The following is a 19,681-nucleotide window of genomic DNA, read 5'->3' as shown; positions in this document are numbered from 1 at the left end:
GTAATTAAAGATAAAATGTTCGATGGTGTCAGTCGTACGTCCGTCCCTGTCGTTGGTATCACGACGAAGGCTTCTTGGTTCATCTCTCCCGTATGTACACTTCCAGGTGTATGTACATATGAGTTTTGGTATTATGCATAAATGCGCGGGCTAAGTGTGTGCGCAACGACCATGGATACAACACACTCCATAACGAAAGGAAAGGCAAGAGGAGAAACGAAGGGAATGGGAGAAGAAGAAGAGGAGCGAGAGGAGGAGGGTAGCAAACGGCTGAGGCCGGTGGCAGGAGAGAAGGCAAGAGGCATATTCCAATCGTCCAGTTGACTTGGCTCAGTCCGATCCAAACCACTGCCACGGTCACCACCTAGACGTTTTCGTTCTCTTGTTTTCGTCAGTTTTTCGAATAAACACAGCATTGCCGCCATTTCCCGGACGATTCATTGGCCCAGTGGGATAAATTCAAACCGCACCAGTTGTCGGAATCACCTGTGATATGTTTTGAAATTTCGTGTGATTTAAAAAAAAAATTTCTTTTTGTGGAGCCGCTGATACTTCAATTCGCTGGAGAATTTCAATGCGAATGACAGTGACAGCTATGTCTCATCATAGGTTCGTATTCAAAGCGATTTTTTATTGATCGTTTGTGACAGACTTTACGTTGGTTCACATTACATGAAGGAATGCCACCGGTGGTACCTGGGCTCAATGTCGAGGACATTGACTCCGTATTATTTTTATTTCCTCATTGTTAGTTTCATGTAGAATTAGTGGTGAAATATGTTTGGCATTGTTCTGCAATCAGTTGCAATGAGTTTTATGCATTCGTTATGGGGGTTTCATGTGGGAAATAGTTTCATGGTAATTGCGAGGTATAGAACTATGTGGATATTTCCCATTTCATTTGGAATGAAGACAATAGGCGAGGAGGGATCGTGTGTATTTTTTGTGGGATTTTTTTTTCAGTTTCTCCTTGATGCTCGTGCATACAACATCCCGGATACTCCCGGGAATACATTGCAATGCATGTGCATGTGAATTTCCACTTTGTGCATGCTGGGTTATTAAATTCAATGTTCTGACACGATTGTGGGGAGGGGGAGCGAAGAAATGTGGGGACAAAACAGGTTTTAATTAATTAGGAGTGATGAAATTCGGGATTTCATGGAGTATTGAGTGCTCGATGAGGGTTGCATACCTCGTCCACGCGGCGGGGGGATTTTTTTTTTCCTTCCCATAGATGCTCGGGTTAATAAAAAATCTCATTCATCACGTGGAGATTTTTTTACTCCGTGTACCGGAGGTCGAATTAAAATTTCATAGCGAAAATTAATATTAATTGGATATGAGATCCTTCTCAGGCTTTAATTCACATCTGTGGGATCTTTTTTCATTAGTTCTTGTTCGTTTTTTTTTTGTTAATATGAGAGGGAAATCGTCGAGTGACTGTTGAAATGTCGAAATTACGGGGTTCTCTGTGTAGCATGGTGCGCTCGTTATGCCGGTGAACGAGAAAAAACCGACGGTGATTCTAAAGTCCTCCCACTCGTGCACGTGCGTGGTGTCTGTCGCTCAAACAGCGAACTGTGAAGAATCGTGTGTATGACGTGTTTTTTTTCGCAATGTGCAGAATTGTGTTGCATACGAGAGGGTTTTTGTAACGGTATTAATAGGATATAACGGGAGGGAAAATTCATCGCACTAGTATGGGACAATTGGATGGTGAGAGAGGTTTTTTATTCCCTTGTACTTTGGGTAAATTGAGTGCAGTTGCCCATGAAAGTTAGATAATTGGAATTTGTGAGTGAAGAAAAAGAGTATCATTTCCCGCCGGGAGAAACCAGATCGAGTGGCATTATCCGATTGGAGATATTCCTGGTATACTCTCAAGGCCATTGACACTCGCCTACGAGTCATTTAGTCCTTCAGTTTGCCTAATCTGAATTGTAGGGGAATGATGGAGAAATGGGGGGGGGGAACTGCTGAGTGATGGTTCGTTTGGGAATTCATCTTTTGATGGATGATTAGCATAATTTTCTCATGAATTAGTTGGCTGATGTATTGATTCTGGATCTCAGCCTAGGGAGATTCAATATCAATGCCTGGGGAAGTGTATTGGCAGCCGCAGGAAATTTTTTATCAAATTATATTTTCAAGTCACAAAATATTTGAGAAAATGTTGAGACAATTTTCAGATATTACAGACGCATTAAAGAATAAATTACGAATTTCTTGGAAGCGATTTTAGACCATAAAGTTAAAAAGGCCGCAGAGAGTGACAATTACAGAGTCAATTGTCAAGAAACCTCCTCCATTGTTAGGAAATGGTTTTAAACTTTCACGACACGCAAAATTATCAAGCGTTCCGCGTTTTTATAATTAGACTAAAGACAGGAGTTTGCGTTGCATTCATCTGATGATGTGGTAGGTGGATAACATTTTGGAGTAAATAGGAGGGAACCCAAGAAGACCACAAAAAACCTCATAGATAAAATGGGTACTCCAGATCGGGAATAAAAAAAATACCTCACGACAGGTGGGGGAGTAAATTTTTATTTAGTTCCTCTTCATCACGACACGTCGCATCTACTGTGAGAATGAATCAAAAAAATTATAACCCAGAATCTCGAGAATGAAAAGCATAACTGAATATTCTATAAAAAAATTGCCACAGAAAAAGTCAAGTGGAATTAACCATCTCTCTGATTCAATAATAAATTCAAGTTTTATCTCATTGCAGAATTTAAAACCCTTGTCCTCAATTTGCATTCAAGCCAATAGAATATTCCCCTGCCCTCTCTATTCCAATTTGAAACTATTAATTGTCGCGACTAATGAAATGCCGGATAAAAAAAATTAAAACAATGATAAAAATTCAAATTTACCTTCTTCTCCATCAGGATGAAAGAAAATGGAATAAATTGAAGCTGAGAAAACGGGCTGAGAGGGAATTAGATAGTCAGCACCGAGGATCAAACAGAAGTGGTGAGAAGAGGATAGGGAGGGTCACGCTGGGTTCAGCCGAGAGGCGTTAAATAAAGAAAAAACAGTGACGGAAGAGCGAGAGAGAAAAGAAGTGGAAAAAGGATGGTGGTCGAATGGCTGTGTCCTGGACTGAGGCCCACTGGAAGTCGTAGGCCTCGGATTCTCCACTGCAAGGTCATTCTTCTGGATGAACACGAATTACTGCAGGATGTACTGGTGAGTACTTGATTAATTATGATCTTTAACCCTTTCAAAATCGAAAGAATCTCTGAATCTGAGGGATTTGCCTCGGCTCAACTGGCATTCGGGAAAAAATTTGTGATGCGCTAGGGGATAATCTCGTGACAAATGCAAATATGACAATTTTAAGCTATGATTCGTTTGAATCCTAACATACGATCAAAATGTTTGTCAAAACATTTTTTTAGTCATCATAGAAGAAGCGATATTTGAAATGAGCAAAATAAACCATTAAAAAAATCTATCAACGAATAAATTACAATTAGGGAGTGGAAGAGACTCCATTCCATCCATTCATCAGCGAACAATTGAAGAAAACATGACAAATAATGTCCACACCTCGCCATGGAAAGCATGTCATTCTCCCCACGTGCTTGCGAACCTCGCCTCCGGCTGGGAAGGCAATCATGCTCGTGGGGGAGGGCGATCTATTTTCTAATGCTCAGGTATGAACTGTACTACTTCACACTCAATGATTTATGTTGGCTCGATATAACATAGAAAATTCAAAATCTTCAACAATGTATTCCACACGTCAAATGCCAAAACACATTTCTACAGGTGAAGAAATTTTAAACAATGAATATCCCCTGACATTTAGTAATAAATCAGTCGCGATGCAAATAATCCCATACATGCGTATTTAACGAAATGTGAGGAATCGACTTGTTACCGTTCACTACTTCCCTGCACGAATGCAAAGGGGTGACGAGCATAGGGCATGATAATACTGAAATATCAAAATTAAAACCCTGGAAAAATCCAGCGCATCGGAAGTCTAATGGGATGAAACGTATCACATCCCATTCATCAAGACAAACATGCAAGCTACGTTTCCCTCCACACTCCCGGGTGTTCTCCGAGTCCCATTCCCACCGAAAAAAAAAATCCCGAACGAGTTGCCGAGTGCTTTCTGAGAGCTCCACCCCTCCTCTAGGCTCAACATTGTTCCCTGCGCTTATATTAGCCGCCAAACGAAAACTCCATAGGCTGGAGGGCGATGGAGGGAGAGGAAATCGAAATTACTTAATGGAGTAGCTCGCAGGCATACACGATTTTATATTCCACCTCTCCTCGTTGTGCTCCTTCCGTTCGGTATTATGTTAACGAAAATTTTCACGTTTTTCCTCTTATTGTGAAGTATTGCTGGCAAGTCTGAGAGCATTGAAAAGCTCTTCTCGTATTTTCAAATTCCCGGTTGAAGTATCTGCGGGCTTGTTTTAGTCAGAAGGGTAACTAAGCCGATGTTTTCAATAGCATTTCGCTGATTTTGAGAAAACTATTGTTTAAATTGAACAAAATCTCGAGAGATTCTTTCCGTAAAAATCTAGAATTGTTCAACATGAGGGAATGAATTTTTAATATTCTGCAGAAGTTGAAGGATTTTCGGATCTGCATTCAACAAGAGGGTGACTGCGTTCGCAATTGAAGCTTTTGATTAATTAAATCCTCTAATGAGTATTGTATTTTCATTGTTCTCGCTGGGATGGTTCTCCACAATGTACCCAATTTCTTGACTTTCGTACCCGCTAGAACCGCTCGCTTCGTCAAATGCTCTCGCTGTCAGAAGCCTTTGAGGATAATGGTTGGCCCTGGGTCTATTGACCCATGTAATTAGGGCTCGTGTGTTTTAGTACCCTCAAACCATGGCGTGGATTATTTCTGAGTTATGACCGTGAAGAAAAACGTCAAAAGTGCCCATTTTCCCCGCTCTCAACTTCATTGCCCAACGCATGCACATGTTTCCGCTATTTTTTCCTCAGGTTAGAGGCCTATTTTTCCGATTAAAATCGCAAAACGTCCATCTCATACTCATAAACATTTGTGTTATGCTCGTAAAAGGGTGCATTCCAAAAAAATCCATAGATATAAAGTCATGGAGCAATGGAGCGAACACAACAGCGGAATTGGCTACGCGCTCTGTTATTAGCTGATACCCCAAAATTGGTGCTACAACCCTTCGAAGTCCTCTTCCATTCTCAACGCCCTACTAATTCATGCGCTTTTAGGTGGCTAGCGCCCGCGGGCATCTTCCGCGGTATTCTTGTTTCCGTTTTTTCATTTTTTTTTCTCTCATCCTCGCTCTCCCCCTCAAACGTAACTTGCAAGAAATTCGGGCGGAGGGCGTGAACAAGAGAGGGCAAATTCCTGGAGGATCAGTTATGCACGTGCCTTCTTCTCTACCTTTCCCCTGAAATTTCAGATCCATTACAGAGTTATTTGGAAACAATTTATCTCAATTGTCACAAACGCTTCAACCCATTCAATTATCCTTCCCTCTTCGGTTGTGAGACGTAAGAAATAACTGACGTGACAAAAAAAATTAAAACGAGGTTTTATAAATAATTGACACGGAAAAAATTCTGGTGGTATTTCGTTTTTGTTGAACAATTTAATACAGGAGTTTCGCGGAAAAATTAAGCCATTAAAAGTTCGCTGGGTACAATTACCTAAATTTGAAATGGAAAAGACTGTTTATGATAAAAAAATTGATGGGATGGAAAGTGATGTGTCAAGATACGTAATTTATTCCAATTAAGTAACTTGCTTTGGGAGAACGGAATAAATTCATCAATTATGCATTCTGTATCGATTAAATGCATTCTGGAATCTACCGGTGATTCGATTTAACACACAAGCGTTTCTCTATTTATGTTACGGATTATCTCGATTACTTGAAGACATCCTAATTGTTCCTAATTCACAAAAGTTAAAGATCATCATGCTCAATTAAATTTTTGACAGAATACGAATTGAAAACAACACCAGAGTATGTTTCTTACTAAATGAGTTCTCCCGATTTTTTCGTAGTTTGGGAATGAAATTCCCCAGGTCCAATTCCACTGTTCGATCCCTAAATTTCAAATTAGCTCCACAATATTTTTTACTTGTAAATTAAATTGATAAAGCTGGAAACAAGAAGTCAGGAAAAAAGATATAAAAAAATACTGAATACATTCTAATTGGTCATCGATCAATCCAATGACTGGTAGGCGGAAATACAGCCGTTGGATAGCTAACGAAGCGCGTAACGTGCGAGCATTAATTATCGCTGGGGTGAGAGAGGACGAGACAACTAGTAGTAGATAGTAGCTTGTTGGATACCCGCGGTCTGTGGGAATACGTTAGCACCGACCATGAGGGGGCTTGAGGGGGTGAGAACCAAATGAGTGGAAAGAGGGAGGGCATATACTGACAAACTGTTCAGCACCGTGGTGTTGCGTCTTCCGGGACGACTACAGAAGAGCTACAGCATATAAACGGATGAGATGGACCGGTCCCTTTGCGAATATAACGTGTATTATATAGAAGTCTGGAAATACGAAGAAAGCTTTATACATGGCGAGACATGGGAGATAATACGACCGGATAGAGGTAAGCCCTTCCGGCATACTACAACAAGTATTAGCATATGATTTACGCTATCATGACGAGAGAAGTTGAATTCTTTCGGGTAAATTGAAAAAATCCAGTAAATCTCCGCGGATATTGCGACCCTTCCTATCCCTCCACGATGATAATTTATTAAAAATTTTATTAAAAATCTGACGAGTGAATTTACAGTCGGTGGAAATGAAGGAATTCAGCAAAGAAAATTTCTTCGACGTGTGAATTTCTCATAGTGCACTGTCCAGACGTCTAACAATGTCCGTCAAGGAGTGAATAATCCTTGAATAACCAGGAAATTAGACTCATCGTCGGCAGCACCGAGACAGAATGAAATCGATGAAAAGAATGTAAAAAATAAAATTGGAGTGGACCGTGGAGGGTAGCGATTCCCACGAAACGTAGATGTACCTCAAACCTCGCTGGGGGGCTGATACACCCATCGAGAAATGGTTAAATAAACGGTTGCACAGCACACTGAAGCTTTAGTATACACCGGCGTCCAAACGAAAGCGAATAACGCCGTGGGGCTAGGCCGTGGCCCCGCGCGCAACATCGAACGCACGCGAGCCCCAAAGATGATTACTCGGATCCCTGTATGCCACCTATAACTACCCGGGCATCCAGAGTCGCCTGGGGCACCAGTCGCTTCTCTCACTCTTTCTTTTCTTTCATTTCGTCGACCCTCTCTTTCTCTCATGTCTCCCCGAAGATGTTTTATTTTTATTTATCGTCTTGTGTTGCCTTTTACCCGTTCAACTGCTAGCCGCAGCGAGCACACTTTCATTATGTGGCTCAGGTTCTCGTTTATTTGTTCATACGACCTTGCGTGCCGGTGGTGTCTGTAAGGCACCTCGTTCCTCAACTTCGCACCACGTGGCTCAAAATGCACGGGATTATTTTTTTGTCTACCTATGGAGCGAATGAAAATCATCGAAGTGTTGAAGTCAATTACACGGATTTGAGGAGGAAATACGTATCAGGGTTTTTGTAGTGTAACGAGTACATGGGGAATATCTCGCGTGAGGTTTAATGAGGATATTATTATATTTGAGGAAAAAAGGCGTGCGGGGCTTCAGAGCCAAGCGCAAGTTCCTACACTTTGGTAGCAGCAATGAAGACCGGTAATTGACTGGCTCTATCAACTCCAAGGATTCTAGATCAAATTTCACGAATAAAAAAATGTTCCAGCAGAAATGATTATCTGAATTGATTACCTGAGTCGTTGCATAATTTTTCTCGGGTTCGTCCCTTTTCTCCCTGTGTGTGCTCGGTATCATTTATTGTGGGTTGAATCGCAAGATATATTCGCACTTACCTCCTGAATCAACAATGTTTTCCCGGTGCAATAGTCGGACTTTTGGAATGGCTGGGAATATTCCCATAAAGGGTGACCTCTCAACATTCATTTTGAAACATTCGTTAATGAAATAATCCCAAAGTTAACAAGATGAGATAATCCGGTTTGTTACGATTTACGCGCCGGTGATCCCAGGAGGTGCAGGTTTATTTCCCGTTGAAAGCATCTTGGAATTCTTTTTCTAATTTATTTTCACTGGAAATTTATTCACTGCTTCATAACGAAGAACAGAGTCAAATTATAATTGTTGAGGAGTTGAGTTCCATTGGGAAATATTAAGACCCCTGACGGCTGGATTTTGAGAGTAACGGACCGGTGATCAGTGGATGCAACTTTGGGTTTTAAAGGAAAAAAAAATTATTTGAAATGTCGTGTTAATAAAATATTTTTTAAATATTCGAAAAGTTCTTTAGATTCCACTGGGATTCAATCGAAAGCTCTGACGTTCGCTACTCAGATATCCGTAATTTCTTTACAACTTCACAACCGAATTAATTTCATTTCCGTAATACTCAAAGCTTTCGTTTATCCGGGCAGCATGTCCTCGTGAAATCCTGGAATTCATAGAAAACATGAAAAGCATCATTAAGCTTCCTACTCTGTCCTCTCAAAAATAACTTTCCTCCTATTCAAATGTTAATTCCCTTATTCCACTCAACGAAATTATCATTCAAGGCGGATCCATCGTATACATCGGTATGTGCCACGGTTGCCCCATGGTCCGGGTATACCAAGCGTGACTCGCCAGTCCATTCTCAAAAAAAAAAAACCCCACCGAAACCCCAACAAGAGAGAATTATCCCAAAAAAAGCAAATCACCACAGAAACGTTATACGGAAAATGTCCAGCATAAACGAGCAGTGACTCCACGGAGGTGAGCCCCCCGTCACAATGTTGTACTCGTCTCTCTCGTCTTTCCCAACCATTCGCCAAATGCTGCGTGCACTCACGTATACATCCCCCGACACTCCAAAGTACGTGGTGGCTATACGGTATCTGTACAGAATGAAACAGAAGGTAGGATGATGATGGTAAAAAATCAAAACAATACCTTCCCCAGAAAGTAAAATACACCGGTGTTAAAAGAAAAAAATCTTGCGGCGTTGTCTTAAAATAATAAATGTCACTCTCTTTTTTTTCCACTGCGGGAGTTATTCATGGTGCAGTGTCTTTATTATTTACCATAAAAGTCCGAATAAAAAGAATATTCATCTCTCTATATGGGCCATGAAATACGCAATAAACTTTTGTAAGTTGCCTTTGTGTCTATATGCCCTCTCCTCCGTTGCTCCTCTCTTGTACAGTATTTCCAAGACGTTGCCATTGACCCCGAATGGAAGGAACGAGAGGAGCAACAGACGAAAGGTAGGGAAAAAATACCGAAACAAGAGATGGAAAAAAGAACCAAGAGGGAATAAAGGGGGGCATACACGTCAGAGGCATTTGAAAGTAGAAATGTTTCTTAAGGGGGGTGGGGCGGGGGCACCTCTTCTGTGCTCGACTTAAAGCCCAACCGTCTTTTTTTCATCTCACTATCTAACAGCTATCTATCTTTGCCTCTATAATACAACGTGGATATCGAGGTATAGCCAACGATTGAAAGCGAGTTTAGTTATGTGTGCGTGACGCTAGTAAGTTTCACCCCTGTATGGAAAAAAATTAATGAAAAAATCAAGGAAAATTCCCTCAGCCAATTCAAGATGTGAATCATCTCGAGAGGCAGAATTCCCCTACCTTACTTGTAAACGAGGTGAATCCAACGAGAACGCAAAATGATCGCTAATTACACGGCGTGAGCGTTTGATGTTGGGAAAAAATATGATAAAAAAATTGTGGCAAACCTCTTTCAGCTATTTTTCAGTGATTCCAGAGGGTCTGCTGGGATGAGCCAAAGATTGACCCCGAACACGCACGGCATTTCTCCACTTTTTCTCCCCCAGCCCTCTCTTTGTTTCATTCCTATCTGTGTTTCGTTGAGATGCTTTTTTTTTACTTCACTTACTCCTCTTTTTTTTCCCTCCTGGCTACAACGCCTTGCATTATATACATGTTTTGGAAAGAGGCATCATGAGGTGAGGGTGAGGTCTATCGCGTTCTAGCCACGTACAGAGAGGGCGTCGCCCGTGTGCTCTGTCAGTCGTGCATGTCCTCGTGTTACTCGCGCGAAGGCGAGGGGCGAGGAGGACCTCAAGCCAGAGGGGAAAACAAATGGACGTCACGGACGCCTGGCTCCAGTGGGAACAGGAAACCACCGATTTCAATCTCGGGTACCAGACCGACTTTCGTGCATATACGTTCAGCCTCGGTGCACCAATGCATACGGGGATGAATGCAGGGTTTCATCTTGATGACGAAAATTTTGTCATAATCCATTGGATTATTCTTTGAAACTGGACTTTAGGACACTCATTGTTTATTTCAATTGTTTCTCCATTATGGGATAACAAAATGCCCCAGGCTCTCCGATAGTTTAGACAAATTTACTGGTTCAATTTATTTAATGATTAATCGCAATGTTTATGGCTTTTTTTAGAGCTCAAATCTCGGTCAAGAGTTACTCGACCGTGTTTTCCGGCATCTAAACCTCCTGGAGACCGCGTATTTTGGCCTTCGTTACCTGGATCATGAGAACCAGACGGTAAGAGAAACAATAATAATATGTCTGAGTCTAAAATCGGATTACAAATGAAATGGAATGGGAATTGGATGGAGAAAGTAATGGGAGAGGAGGGACAAACAAAATTATCGAAAATTTCTCGTTAAATTGACGATAGTCTGCTGCCGATTGCCACCTCCCCCTCCCCACCATATCTGTCCCTCGTCGCTATACTTGGGCCCAACTAAACTCAAATTGAATTCACCCTTTTCAAATTAATTCCCCAGAAACGTAAATCCTTACCGGGCTTATAGGAATGCCATCGTTGATAACTCGACGTTTCCCTCACTTGAGGTGGAATTTGACTCTATCAAATTGGTGGGGAAGCATTCCAGATCATCGTCAAAGTTTGGACGTAATTTCCGGTCTGCTACAGCCCACCGATTAGATTGTATTGCATTTCTGTTATTGATGTTTATAGTTCTTTTTTCGTTGTTGATTGCCTGACAGCAATGGCTCGACCCCAGCAAAAAAATTGGCAAGCAATTGAAGGTGAGGAAGGGGGATCCAATGCCAGATACTCATACTCTCTACTTTGGGGTGAAATTCTACGCAGCTGATCCATGCAAACTCATCGAGGAGATCACAAGGTAGGAAGGGACTAGAAACTGAGCTTAAAAATAATCATTCCATTCAATATTGAAAACACAAATTTACCTACTCATAATAATCAATATATATGGAGATTTTATACTTAAAATATTGAGCATACACATCGTTTATCTGGTTGAGCATGAAATTCATTTCGTTTGATCACTTTATGCTCCAGCCGATAAATTGTGTCTCTCGACAATAGCCCGACCAGTCCCTATCTCAATTACAGCGCTATTTCTGAGAAAAACAAATCTATTCATGAACATTTCCATTGAAATACCAGTCCATTCGACATAATAAAACCGTTTAAATTGACTCGCTATTCAGTACAGGAATTAAACGACAAAGTTGATCAAACGAAATGAAGCCATTGAAATGAACGAAACTCGTTAATTCCCCCTTGAACTCAATGGGGTTAAATGAGCTACTTTGTTGAAGACAGATAAAGACGGGGAGTGTGGAGGGATAGGCGAAAAAAGAGATTCTAATCTTGTTTAGAGTTTGGGAAAAGGGTGAGAGGATTGCAATCGGGGGGTCCAAAGTTGGCTTGAAGAAATCGACCCAACAATTAACGGAACGCACCAATTACCCAGCGAAACGAGAAGGGGTAAATTATAGAGTAGCCATCATTTCATGTTGGATGTTCGAATTCACGTCGCTTCCAGGTTCTCCTTCCGATCGGTGAATTATCCCTGGGACTCTTGGCGTATGCCCAGGGGGGCCCTATTCCCTGACAACCCTCAAATTGCAGAGTCTCATCTAATTTCTTTGCTTCATTATGTTCTTTTTTGTTTGGCTGTTGTTGCAGGTATCAATTTTTCCTACAAGTCAAACAGGACATTGTTCAGGGAAGGCTGCCGGTGTCTTTCGATCTGGCAGCAGAACTCGGTGCTTATGTCGTACAGTGTGAGTACATGATCAGATGTAAAATAAAATTCAAATAATTTTTCACCAGGCACCACCCAGAGACCATCATTAATCCCACCCCTCAAAAAAACAATTATCAAAGTCTGGGCGCAATACTTGAAACCTATACAAACGCACAAAAGACGCGGCGAATGCATTAACTCGGGAAAAAAATCTTGACGCCCGACACAATTGTCTCTGATCCCCCACAAAGACTTTCCCGCACTTCCTCATGCCCATCCTTACACCCCCTGCGACATGAAATTATAAAAGTAATGGCAAAAAGTCGGAAAAAATTAAAGAAATATGAAAAAAAAATTGTGAAAGATGTGGAAGATGAAAAGAAGAGAAGAGGCAAAAGACATTTGGGTTTTCCGCAGTTATCAACCGCGAGATTCAAAGTTGCGGGCAAATAGAGATATACGTGGCAAATGTTTGCCGTCTCATCGCGCATCAAAAGATACAAGGAATGAATGTTGGTCGTTTATATGTCCTACCCGGGAGGGAGAGGGAGGGGAGAGGACAGAAGAAAATAGAGCCAACGGGGTCTTCTTGCCGAGGATCTTTTTGACCAAATGAAAGGGAAAGAGAAATAAGAATAATATAAACTACCAACCGAGGTACTCCCTGTATTTCACCGAGATTCTGTGGTTTGACCGGAGTAATATGTGAAATAACTCATGAGATTGAAGGCCTCCGAGAGTACACGATGTGCACTCTTATGAATTAACCAGTCGCCTTCAATTCAACGTTATCGCGAACCAGTAATTCCTTCCACATATTTTATTTATTAATCTTATCTGACCCTCCTTAAATGATCATTATTCCTCATTCAGTCTATCCCATGTTTTCCATTCGACCTTCCATTATCCTCAAGTCTTACGGAGATTAATAGAACTATTTTGATTCTATTTGAGATAATGGCTTCCAGAGATAATGACACCGATGGCCTCCCGATTTCTATCTCATCAAACCATTGTCCCCCCACCTTCAACCCTCTGAGCGAATACACTCACCTCCTCGTGATAATTTATATTTTTAAGTAAATAGGAATGAGAGAAATGCTGTGACAAGTGCACTTGGTGCATGATGACAATTTTAATGATGTACTTAAAAAAAATTCCATTTCACCTTCAACTTCATTTAGACGTTTTATATGATGATACGTAGTTAAATTTCCACGATGTTAAATTTCATGTTATAAAAGATTCTAGCTGTTGCGGAACAGACCATTAGTGGCGAGATTTCGAGCATAAACCCAAGTGCCTTTAGGGGGCTGTAAATATAAAACCATTGGCCAACACACCAGACATCCATCAAAGTCAGGTCATTTAATTACAAACAAAGTACAGCATTATTGTTTGAATGATGCATCCGTCAGGTCTCCAGTGTTGCTGGTGGTTGAGGGCCTTCAGACGCATTGGAAATATAATACGGCATTGGTTTGCTGGTGGTTTTTGAAGTCGTTAAAGAGCGGCTCGAGTTACACTTGAAGCTAATCGATCTGTGGTCTTCCTTGTTACTCGGAATGTGTAATTCCTCGTTCGTTCTGTACTCCAACTTTTTACGTTCCCTTTTCATATTCTTTAATGAACGCGTGCCATGACGATTGCGCCGTTAATCGTTTCAAGTTCTCGAGCGTAACGAGAAAGGCGGAAAATGTATTTGTGGTTTTGCTATTCCTTGAATTAGCAGGAATAAGGGGGATAGAAAGGGCTCAGAGCTTTTCATTTATTTCCGCAAATTAGTTTGATTTTTATTGAAATTTATCACTCAGTTTTTTGTCTCTATTCTCTAGCGGAACTTGGTGATTACGATCCCAGGAGGCATTCCCTCGGGTACGTCACGGAGTTCAGATTTCTCGCCAATCAAACAGCGGAACTTGAAGCCAGAATCGTTGAGCTCCATAAAACACTTGTGTAAGTTTGATTACATTATTTTGTGAAGGAATGGCCTATCGGTTTTCCTCTATTGGTGCATGATTTTTTTTCCAGGGGGCAACTTCCCTCCGCCGCTGAGCTCAATTACTTAGATAAAGTTAAATGGCTGGAAATGTATGGGGTTGATTTGCATCCAGTATTGGTAAATATTTATCTTCGGTGTCTGAGAAGTTTGGCTTTTCAATATTTGAGGGGATTTTATTTTTCAACATTCGGTATGACTTTTCAGGGAGAAGATAACGTGGAGTATTTTCTCGGTCTCACTCCCAGTGGAATTATTCTTTTGCGAAATAAAACCAAAGTGGGAAATTATTACTGGCCACGGATCAATAAAATGTACTATAAGGTGAGTTCGAAAATTATGGGACGTTATGAAAATTATTTTTAATTTTTCAAAACTCATTCAAGGGAGAAGTTATCCCGGACCTAGCCAATTATAACTTTGCAATTTTATGAAAACTTCGCGTCTCGTTATCCATTAGAAACTTCAAACTTCATAACACAGGGATTAATTTGTGAAGGCCAGAAAATTACCCATCTTTTCGAATTTTCTTAATTAATTCATATAACGTTTATTACTATCCCCGTCATCTTGGAATTCGGTTAAATGAAGACCCACGGAAATTTGAAGTGGTTATTTAATTAATTTAGATTACCTTTTTAGCTACACAAAAGTCTTTTAGAAGCCTCAAAAGTTTATAAAAATTAACAGCATTTGCTCGGAAAACTTCTAAGAACGAAGCTCCTGCAATTGCCGTAATTATCCCGACTTCCCTCCTTTGCCCGTACAAAATATAATTCTAACAAAATATGCAGGGTCGTTACTTCATGCTCCGAGTGAGTGAAAAGAACTCGGAGGAACGAACTCACGGCTTCGAGACACCGTCGAGAGGTGCCTGTCGTCACTTATGGAAATGCTGCCAAGAGCATCAAGCCTTCTTCAGATTGATGGCCACAGGTCCACCCCCATTGAGTCCCTATTCCCGTTTTCGTTCTTACAGTCCGCCGACCTCCGAGAAACATCATCAGGGCTCGATTCGTCGCAATCCACCGCCAACATTTCAACGTGCACCGAGTCGTAGGGCCCAGAGGCGTGTAGTTGAGGGCCAAGAGATGGTTGGACCGTTCGTCGAAACCCCAGCAATCGATCGTAACATTACGATCAACTCGAGTAACTGCAGTGCCTCAAGGCACATAAATAATTCCAGTCCAAGAAGTACGAGAAGTGCACCATGGACGCAGAGTCAACCGCGTGGACTTTATACATCGTCAAGCCCACGTTCTGTTAGATCAGCAGGAACTGCACCTGCTGTAAGCCCAATATTTGTCTTCTTTATTGCCCGATCAAGACTATATTATTACTGCCGCCTTTTTACATGGTTATTCCAGTTTACTATCGTTTTTCAGGCCATTTCGAAACCGTTTTATTTCATGTTTTATTGTGATTTGATGGGCTGAGAGGATTATTTTGCCTGCTTCGTATCATTACTTAAGTAATGGAAAAGATAATAGGACAGAAATAAAAATAACCGGTCGATTTCTGTTATGTGTGATGTTGAGAGAAGTGCCTAGTTCCCACAATCAAATGACTAATTAAAAAAAATTGGGACTCTCTCTCTCTCTCTCTGTACGATCTTGCATTGGTAATGAAACTCGGTTCCAGAATTTTTAAGTAGCTATCTTCCAGTATTGCCGAGTTCTGACATTAAAAAAATTTTATTAAACTCGAAACTCATTTCCTCTTCACAAAAGGAATGCTACTACGGAAAGCACTTTATGCTATTGAAAAGAGTCCATATCGAATTCAATTCCGCTACATTGCCATCGAGTCGTAACACTTTCATTCATTTTTCTCTCCGAAATATGAGAGCAGCGAATTTATAAATGAATCCCATGCGACCGTCAAGTTCTTTTTCCCTCCGAGGCATTACGAAGAGATGCTTTTGAAAATTACATCGGCTACCAACCCGGTGCTTACCCCCAAATTTCTTGCTTCGGAGGGAAAAACAAAGTTAATAGGAATAGACCTCATCTATTACTGATGATACTGTTTTCTATAGCTGCTGAGCAGACTCCAGAGAAGGAGCAGCTCCGTTGAGAGCCAGAGTTCTGGTGACAGTCACAGTCGCAATGGGCACAGACGAAGAAGTCACAGCCACAGTCACAGGAGACACAGTCGGCACTCCGACTGCGAATCTGAGATGTCTCGGGGGTCCGATAGCAGATCTGGGCATAGAAAGCATCGTAGAAAACACCGAAGTTCACGAAATTCACGGTGAATATGTGATTGCATCTATGGAGGCATTACACTATGAATAATAAACTTATCGCCGTACGTTCGCATATTTCCAGTTGCGATTGAAGTGGAAATAAGAAGCTGAACTTGCTAGAGAATTCAACACATAGAATATGTTTGGGAGAATTCTTTCTTTTTTTTCATTAACATTTTCTATTTCTTGCAGGCATGAATTGGTGGACTCTGAGCCACAATGGAGGGAGGCCCAGAGGAGGAAAGGAGAAGGAGTTCAAAGAGCCGTGGCAAGCATCTTCATAGTTCGAATTATTAACAATAACTTCTGTATTGAAGTAGTGAAACATATGAACTCGAGTTGTTATAAAGTCGAGAGACTTTTCTGGGCAAATCTTTCTGTGAAATTCATCGACTGTCGCAATAAACGCAAAAGAAATTAAGTGAATGAAACATTTCAGTAATTTTTTGTTCATACGAGATACAAATCAGTTCATGATGTTTCATCTCTTGAATACAGACGTCGAAACTTGAATCTAACTTCTCTCTTATTTCTAGGTCAGTCATACAGAGCCCAGAAGACGACATAGAAGCAGGCACCGATCCCCATCCCAAAAACTGCCCGACGAACTTAGAAAGTGAGTCCCCTACGCGACAGAAAATCTCCCAAATACGATCGCAAAATTTGAATAAAATTCGAAAAAATCAATTTTCAATTATTTGCAGACACTTAGAGTTTAGTTTAATCGACACATCAGGCATGAGCGAACAACAGCGCCGTGAAATATCCTACAAAGTCGTACAAACCCAGGGACTTGCCCAGATGCATCAACCGTCTGTCAATCCACGTCTGAATGGCGTGGAAGCCTCGTTACCACCTAGGTACGATGATCTCAAGAAGACATCAGCCCATTACAATCCCCCTCCTTTGGAGGATGAAACGGGATCTGTAGTTATTGTCTGAAAGAAAAAAAAAGTGAAACGAAAACAAAAAAAAACAAAAAATGTCCCCCCACTATGCATGACTCGTTTATTCGTTTGACTATTTTTTACTTTATTTATTCGAAGCATGTACATTTGAATTGGAGTTTAAGCATGCCCTTTATTTATTCGTTCGAAGCATGATTTACATTAATAAATCACTTATTAACAGCCTGTCGCACATTGTTTATTTATTACCCGTGCATTAGCACCAATTATTGCTTTATTTCGATACACTGGGAGAAAAAACGACAGGGAGTCCATACGTGGTCTGTCCCACTCTGTGGGGTTTTTATTCCAAGCTTTTTTTGTTCTCAAAAAGTTAATAAATTTTAAGCCCAGAGAGGTGAGGTGATCTGGACAATTATCTTCTGAACTGAAGCCGAGGCTAGTAAGGACTTTGGTAAGAGCTAGAGGAAATATAGCAATTTCCTCCCAAAGCCCTAAAAAAGTTTATAACTGAGGGGTGAAGGTTGCGGAAAAATCGTATTTCACCCGGTGATGAACATAATTTGCGTCAACAATATCAACCGACGTTTAACGGACAGTGTGACGACAATTATTTCATTAACAAAATTAGTTTCGCGATGTTGGGTCATTTTTTTCTCTCAGCGTACGAAAAAAGAAGCAATTGAATTGACTGACAGGGGCAGTTTGAAGACAACAAGAGATTAACGCTTTCAGACCGATTGGCACGATCGACAGAAGGGAGAGACGAGTACGTCACAGTCGAGAAGGAATTTATGAGGCAACTTCGATAAGATCCAGTCGGTATGAACCAAAGTATCCGGATATTAGGTACGATTATGAGAAGAGAGATTACGATGCGAGTGCACGCAATAGCCGAGTACTCGTGGGGAGTAATGCGGACAGCGGACTCGGTGAGAGCACACCCCAGGATTTCTCCAGCTGCTGTTCAAGTTCCGCTGACAGTACAAGAGCACCACGAATGGTAGGTTCAACGTAAGATTGGTATTAATAACACTGTGTGATCGCCTCTGCTTCATTCATTGCTTTATAATCATTTGATTATTTTCTTGTTGGCTTAGGAGTGAGTTTACTACTAATAATTATTTTTTGGAGAGTGACATTTTGGAGATTTGGTGGAGTTTGTTTTTCTAAAATTTTATTTGGAGGGAAATACTGCATTGAAGTTGTCAAATAGAATGAGTTGATTTATCCCATTGATTTAATCGAACAAGTATCTTCAGAGGAAGTTTACGTGTAACATTACTAGCTTGAAAAATGATGATGGATTCAGTGGCATATTTCAACATCGGCATGCCATTTTCTCGACAATATTGTCTATCACACATAACAATGATCAAACAGCGAAGAGAGCTTGTTTTTGAATTCATTTTGATTCATTAGAAGACTACGTTACCATATGCTGGTAGAGGAAACCCATCGATATTCGAACCCGTCCAGAAATCGAACTTATTTGCATATTGACTGTCAAACAAGTGTTAATGTAACAGAGTGGAGCTTGTATCATCTCTGAATTTAATGAGATCCTCCGGAGTACTCTCATATCCACCTCCTCATGGAGTCTGTCTTAGTGTAGCGTATTAGATATTATGACTACTCATGCAAAAATTACTGAACAGCTTTCCATTGTGGCTTATTTTTCAATTAAACTGATTCTGAAAAATTCTAGAAAGCAATATTTCCTTATTTGGCCCAGGCGAAGCCAAGTCGCACATTCACTTTGAAAAATGAGCTGTCATAAGACCCCAAGTATGACAAATCGATCGAATGTCCCCTTTTCTTCACAAAAGAGATCCTTCAGGGCAAAACATGAAATATATCCCAAAATAAAAGAGCTCACTACGTGTGATGGATGATGTTGTGGAGAAAATGGTGTGGGGGTATCAAAGTATTTCGATTCATAACGTTATATTAGCTCGGTGCAGGCTGCTAATTATTGAGTACTGTAGTTGATTGTTTAAATTTGGTGTAGACGCAAATGCCACTTTTGGGAGATGGGCGCTATGATCTGCCTTCCAATCAAGAAAATTCGCCTGTTGATGCTACTCTGGATGCAGTACTTCAGCCAATTATATCGTAAGTCGATAATCTCCTGCATGATTTTCGCACGACAAATCATTTTCGAACAGTCACCATCGATGCATTAATCCAAAAATACTGGTCTAAAGGGGGATAAAATGCTCGTTCTTTCAGAACCTTAACGCGAAGGTCTAGGAGCCATCCAAAGTGAATTCCATTCTTGGATCATCAGCACCAACAGTGAACCAATGTTTTGTACACTTAATAAATGTTCAACTCTGTATTTCAATAAATGATGATAATCGTACTAGTCATAGGATCTCTTGGTAAATAAGGAAGAGAGAAGCAGGTTTTATAGTATGATTAGATTGATTAACAAA

At 40.8% G+C, this 19,681-nt stretch overlaps 1 protein-coding gene across 4 annotated transcripts; it reads left to right on the top strand.

Moving 5' to 3' along the window:
• Positions 1-38: 38 nt before the first annotated feature.
• On the top strand, positions 39-19,608 carry LOC135164706 (uncharacterized protein). Of its 4 annotated transcripts, none has more exons than XM_064125316.1 (16): positions 39-609; positions 2,898-3,198; positions 10,503-10,607; positions 11,076-11,215; positions 12,028-12,125; positions 13,924-14,044; positions 14,120-14,207; positions 14,295-14,411; positions 14,882-15,376; positions 16,126-16,340; positions 16,528-16,603; positions 16,872-16,951; positions 17,040-17,195; positions 17,979-18,246; positions 19,255-19,358; positions 19,476-19,608. In XM_064125316.1, exons 2-16 carry the CDS (start codon positions 3,085-3,087, stop codon positions 19,510-19,512), a joined length of 2,214 nt encoding a protein of 737 aa, XP_063981386.1. In that variant the 5' UTR covers positions 39-609; positions 2,898-3,084; the 3' UTR covers positions 19,513-19,608. The 4 variants fall into 4 exon arrangements, with proteins under 4 accessions (XP_063981386.1, XP_063981389.1, XP_063981387.1 ...); XM_064125317.1 differs by lacking the exon at positions 39-609 and adding an exon at positions 1,423-1,719; XM_064125318.1 differs by lacking the exon at positions 39-609 and adding an exon at positions 1,759-1,875.
• The last annotated feature ends 73 nt before the right edge of the window (positions 19,609-19,681 follow it).

Source organism: Diachasmimorpha longicaudata, chromosome 7 (genome assembly GCF_034640455.1).
Source record: "Diachasmimorpha longicaudata isolate KC_UGA_2023 chromosome 7, iyDiaLong2, whole genome shotgun sequence".
NCBI lineage: Eukaryota > Metazoa > Arthropoda > Insecta > Hymenoptera > Braconidae > Diachasmimorpha > Diachasmimorpha longicaudata.
This window is presented reverse-complemented; position numbering and strand designations above follow the sequence as displayed.

What these genes read in the sequence shown, in the direction of transcription:
- LOC135164706 (XM_064125316.1), top strand. Translation starts at nt 3,085, where the DNA reads ATGGTGGTCGAATGGCTGTGTCCTGGACTGAGGCCCACTGGAAGTCGT. An exon ending in TGGATCATGAGAACCAGACG is followed by an intron (nt 10,608 to 11,075) that starts GTAAGAGAAACA and finishes ATTGCCTGACAG; the next exon opens with CAATGGCTCGACCCCAGCAA. An exon ending in CGGTGCTTATGTCGTACAGT is followed by an intron (nt 12,126 to 13,923) that starts GTGAGTACATGA and finishes TCTATTCTCTAG; the next exon opens with CGGAACTTGGTGATTACGAT.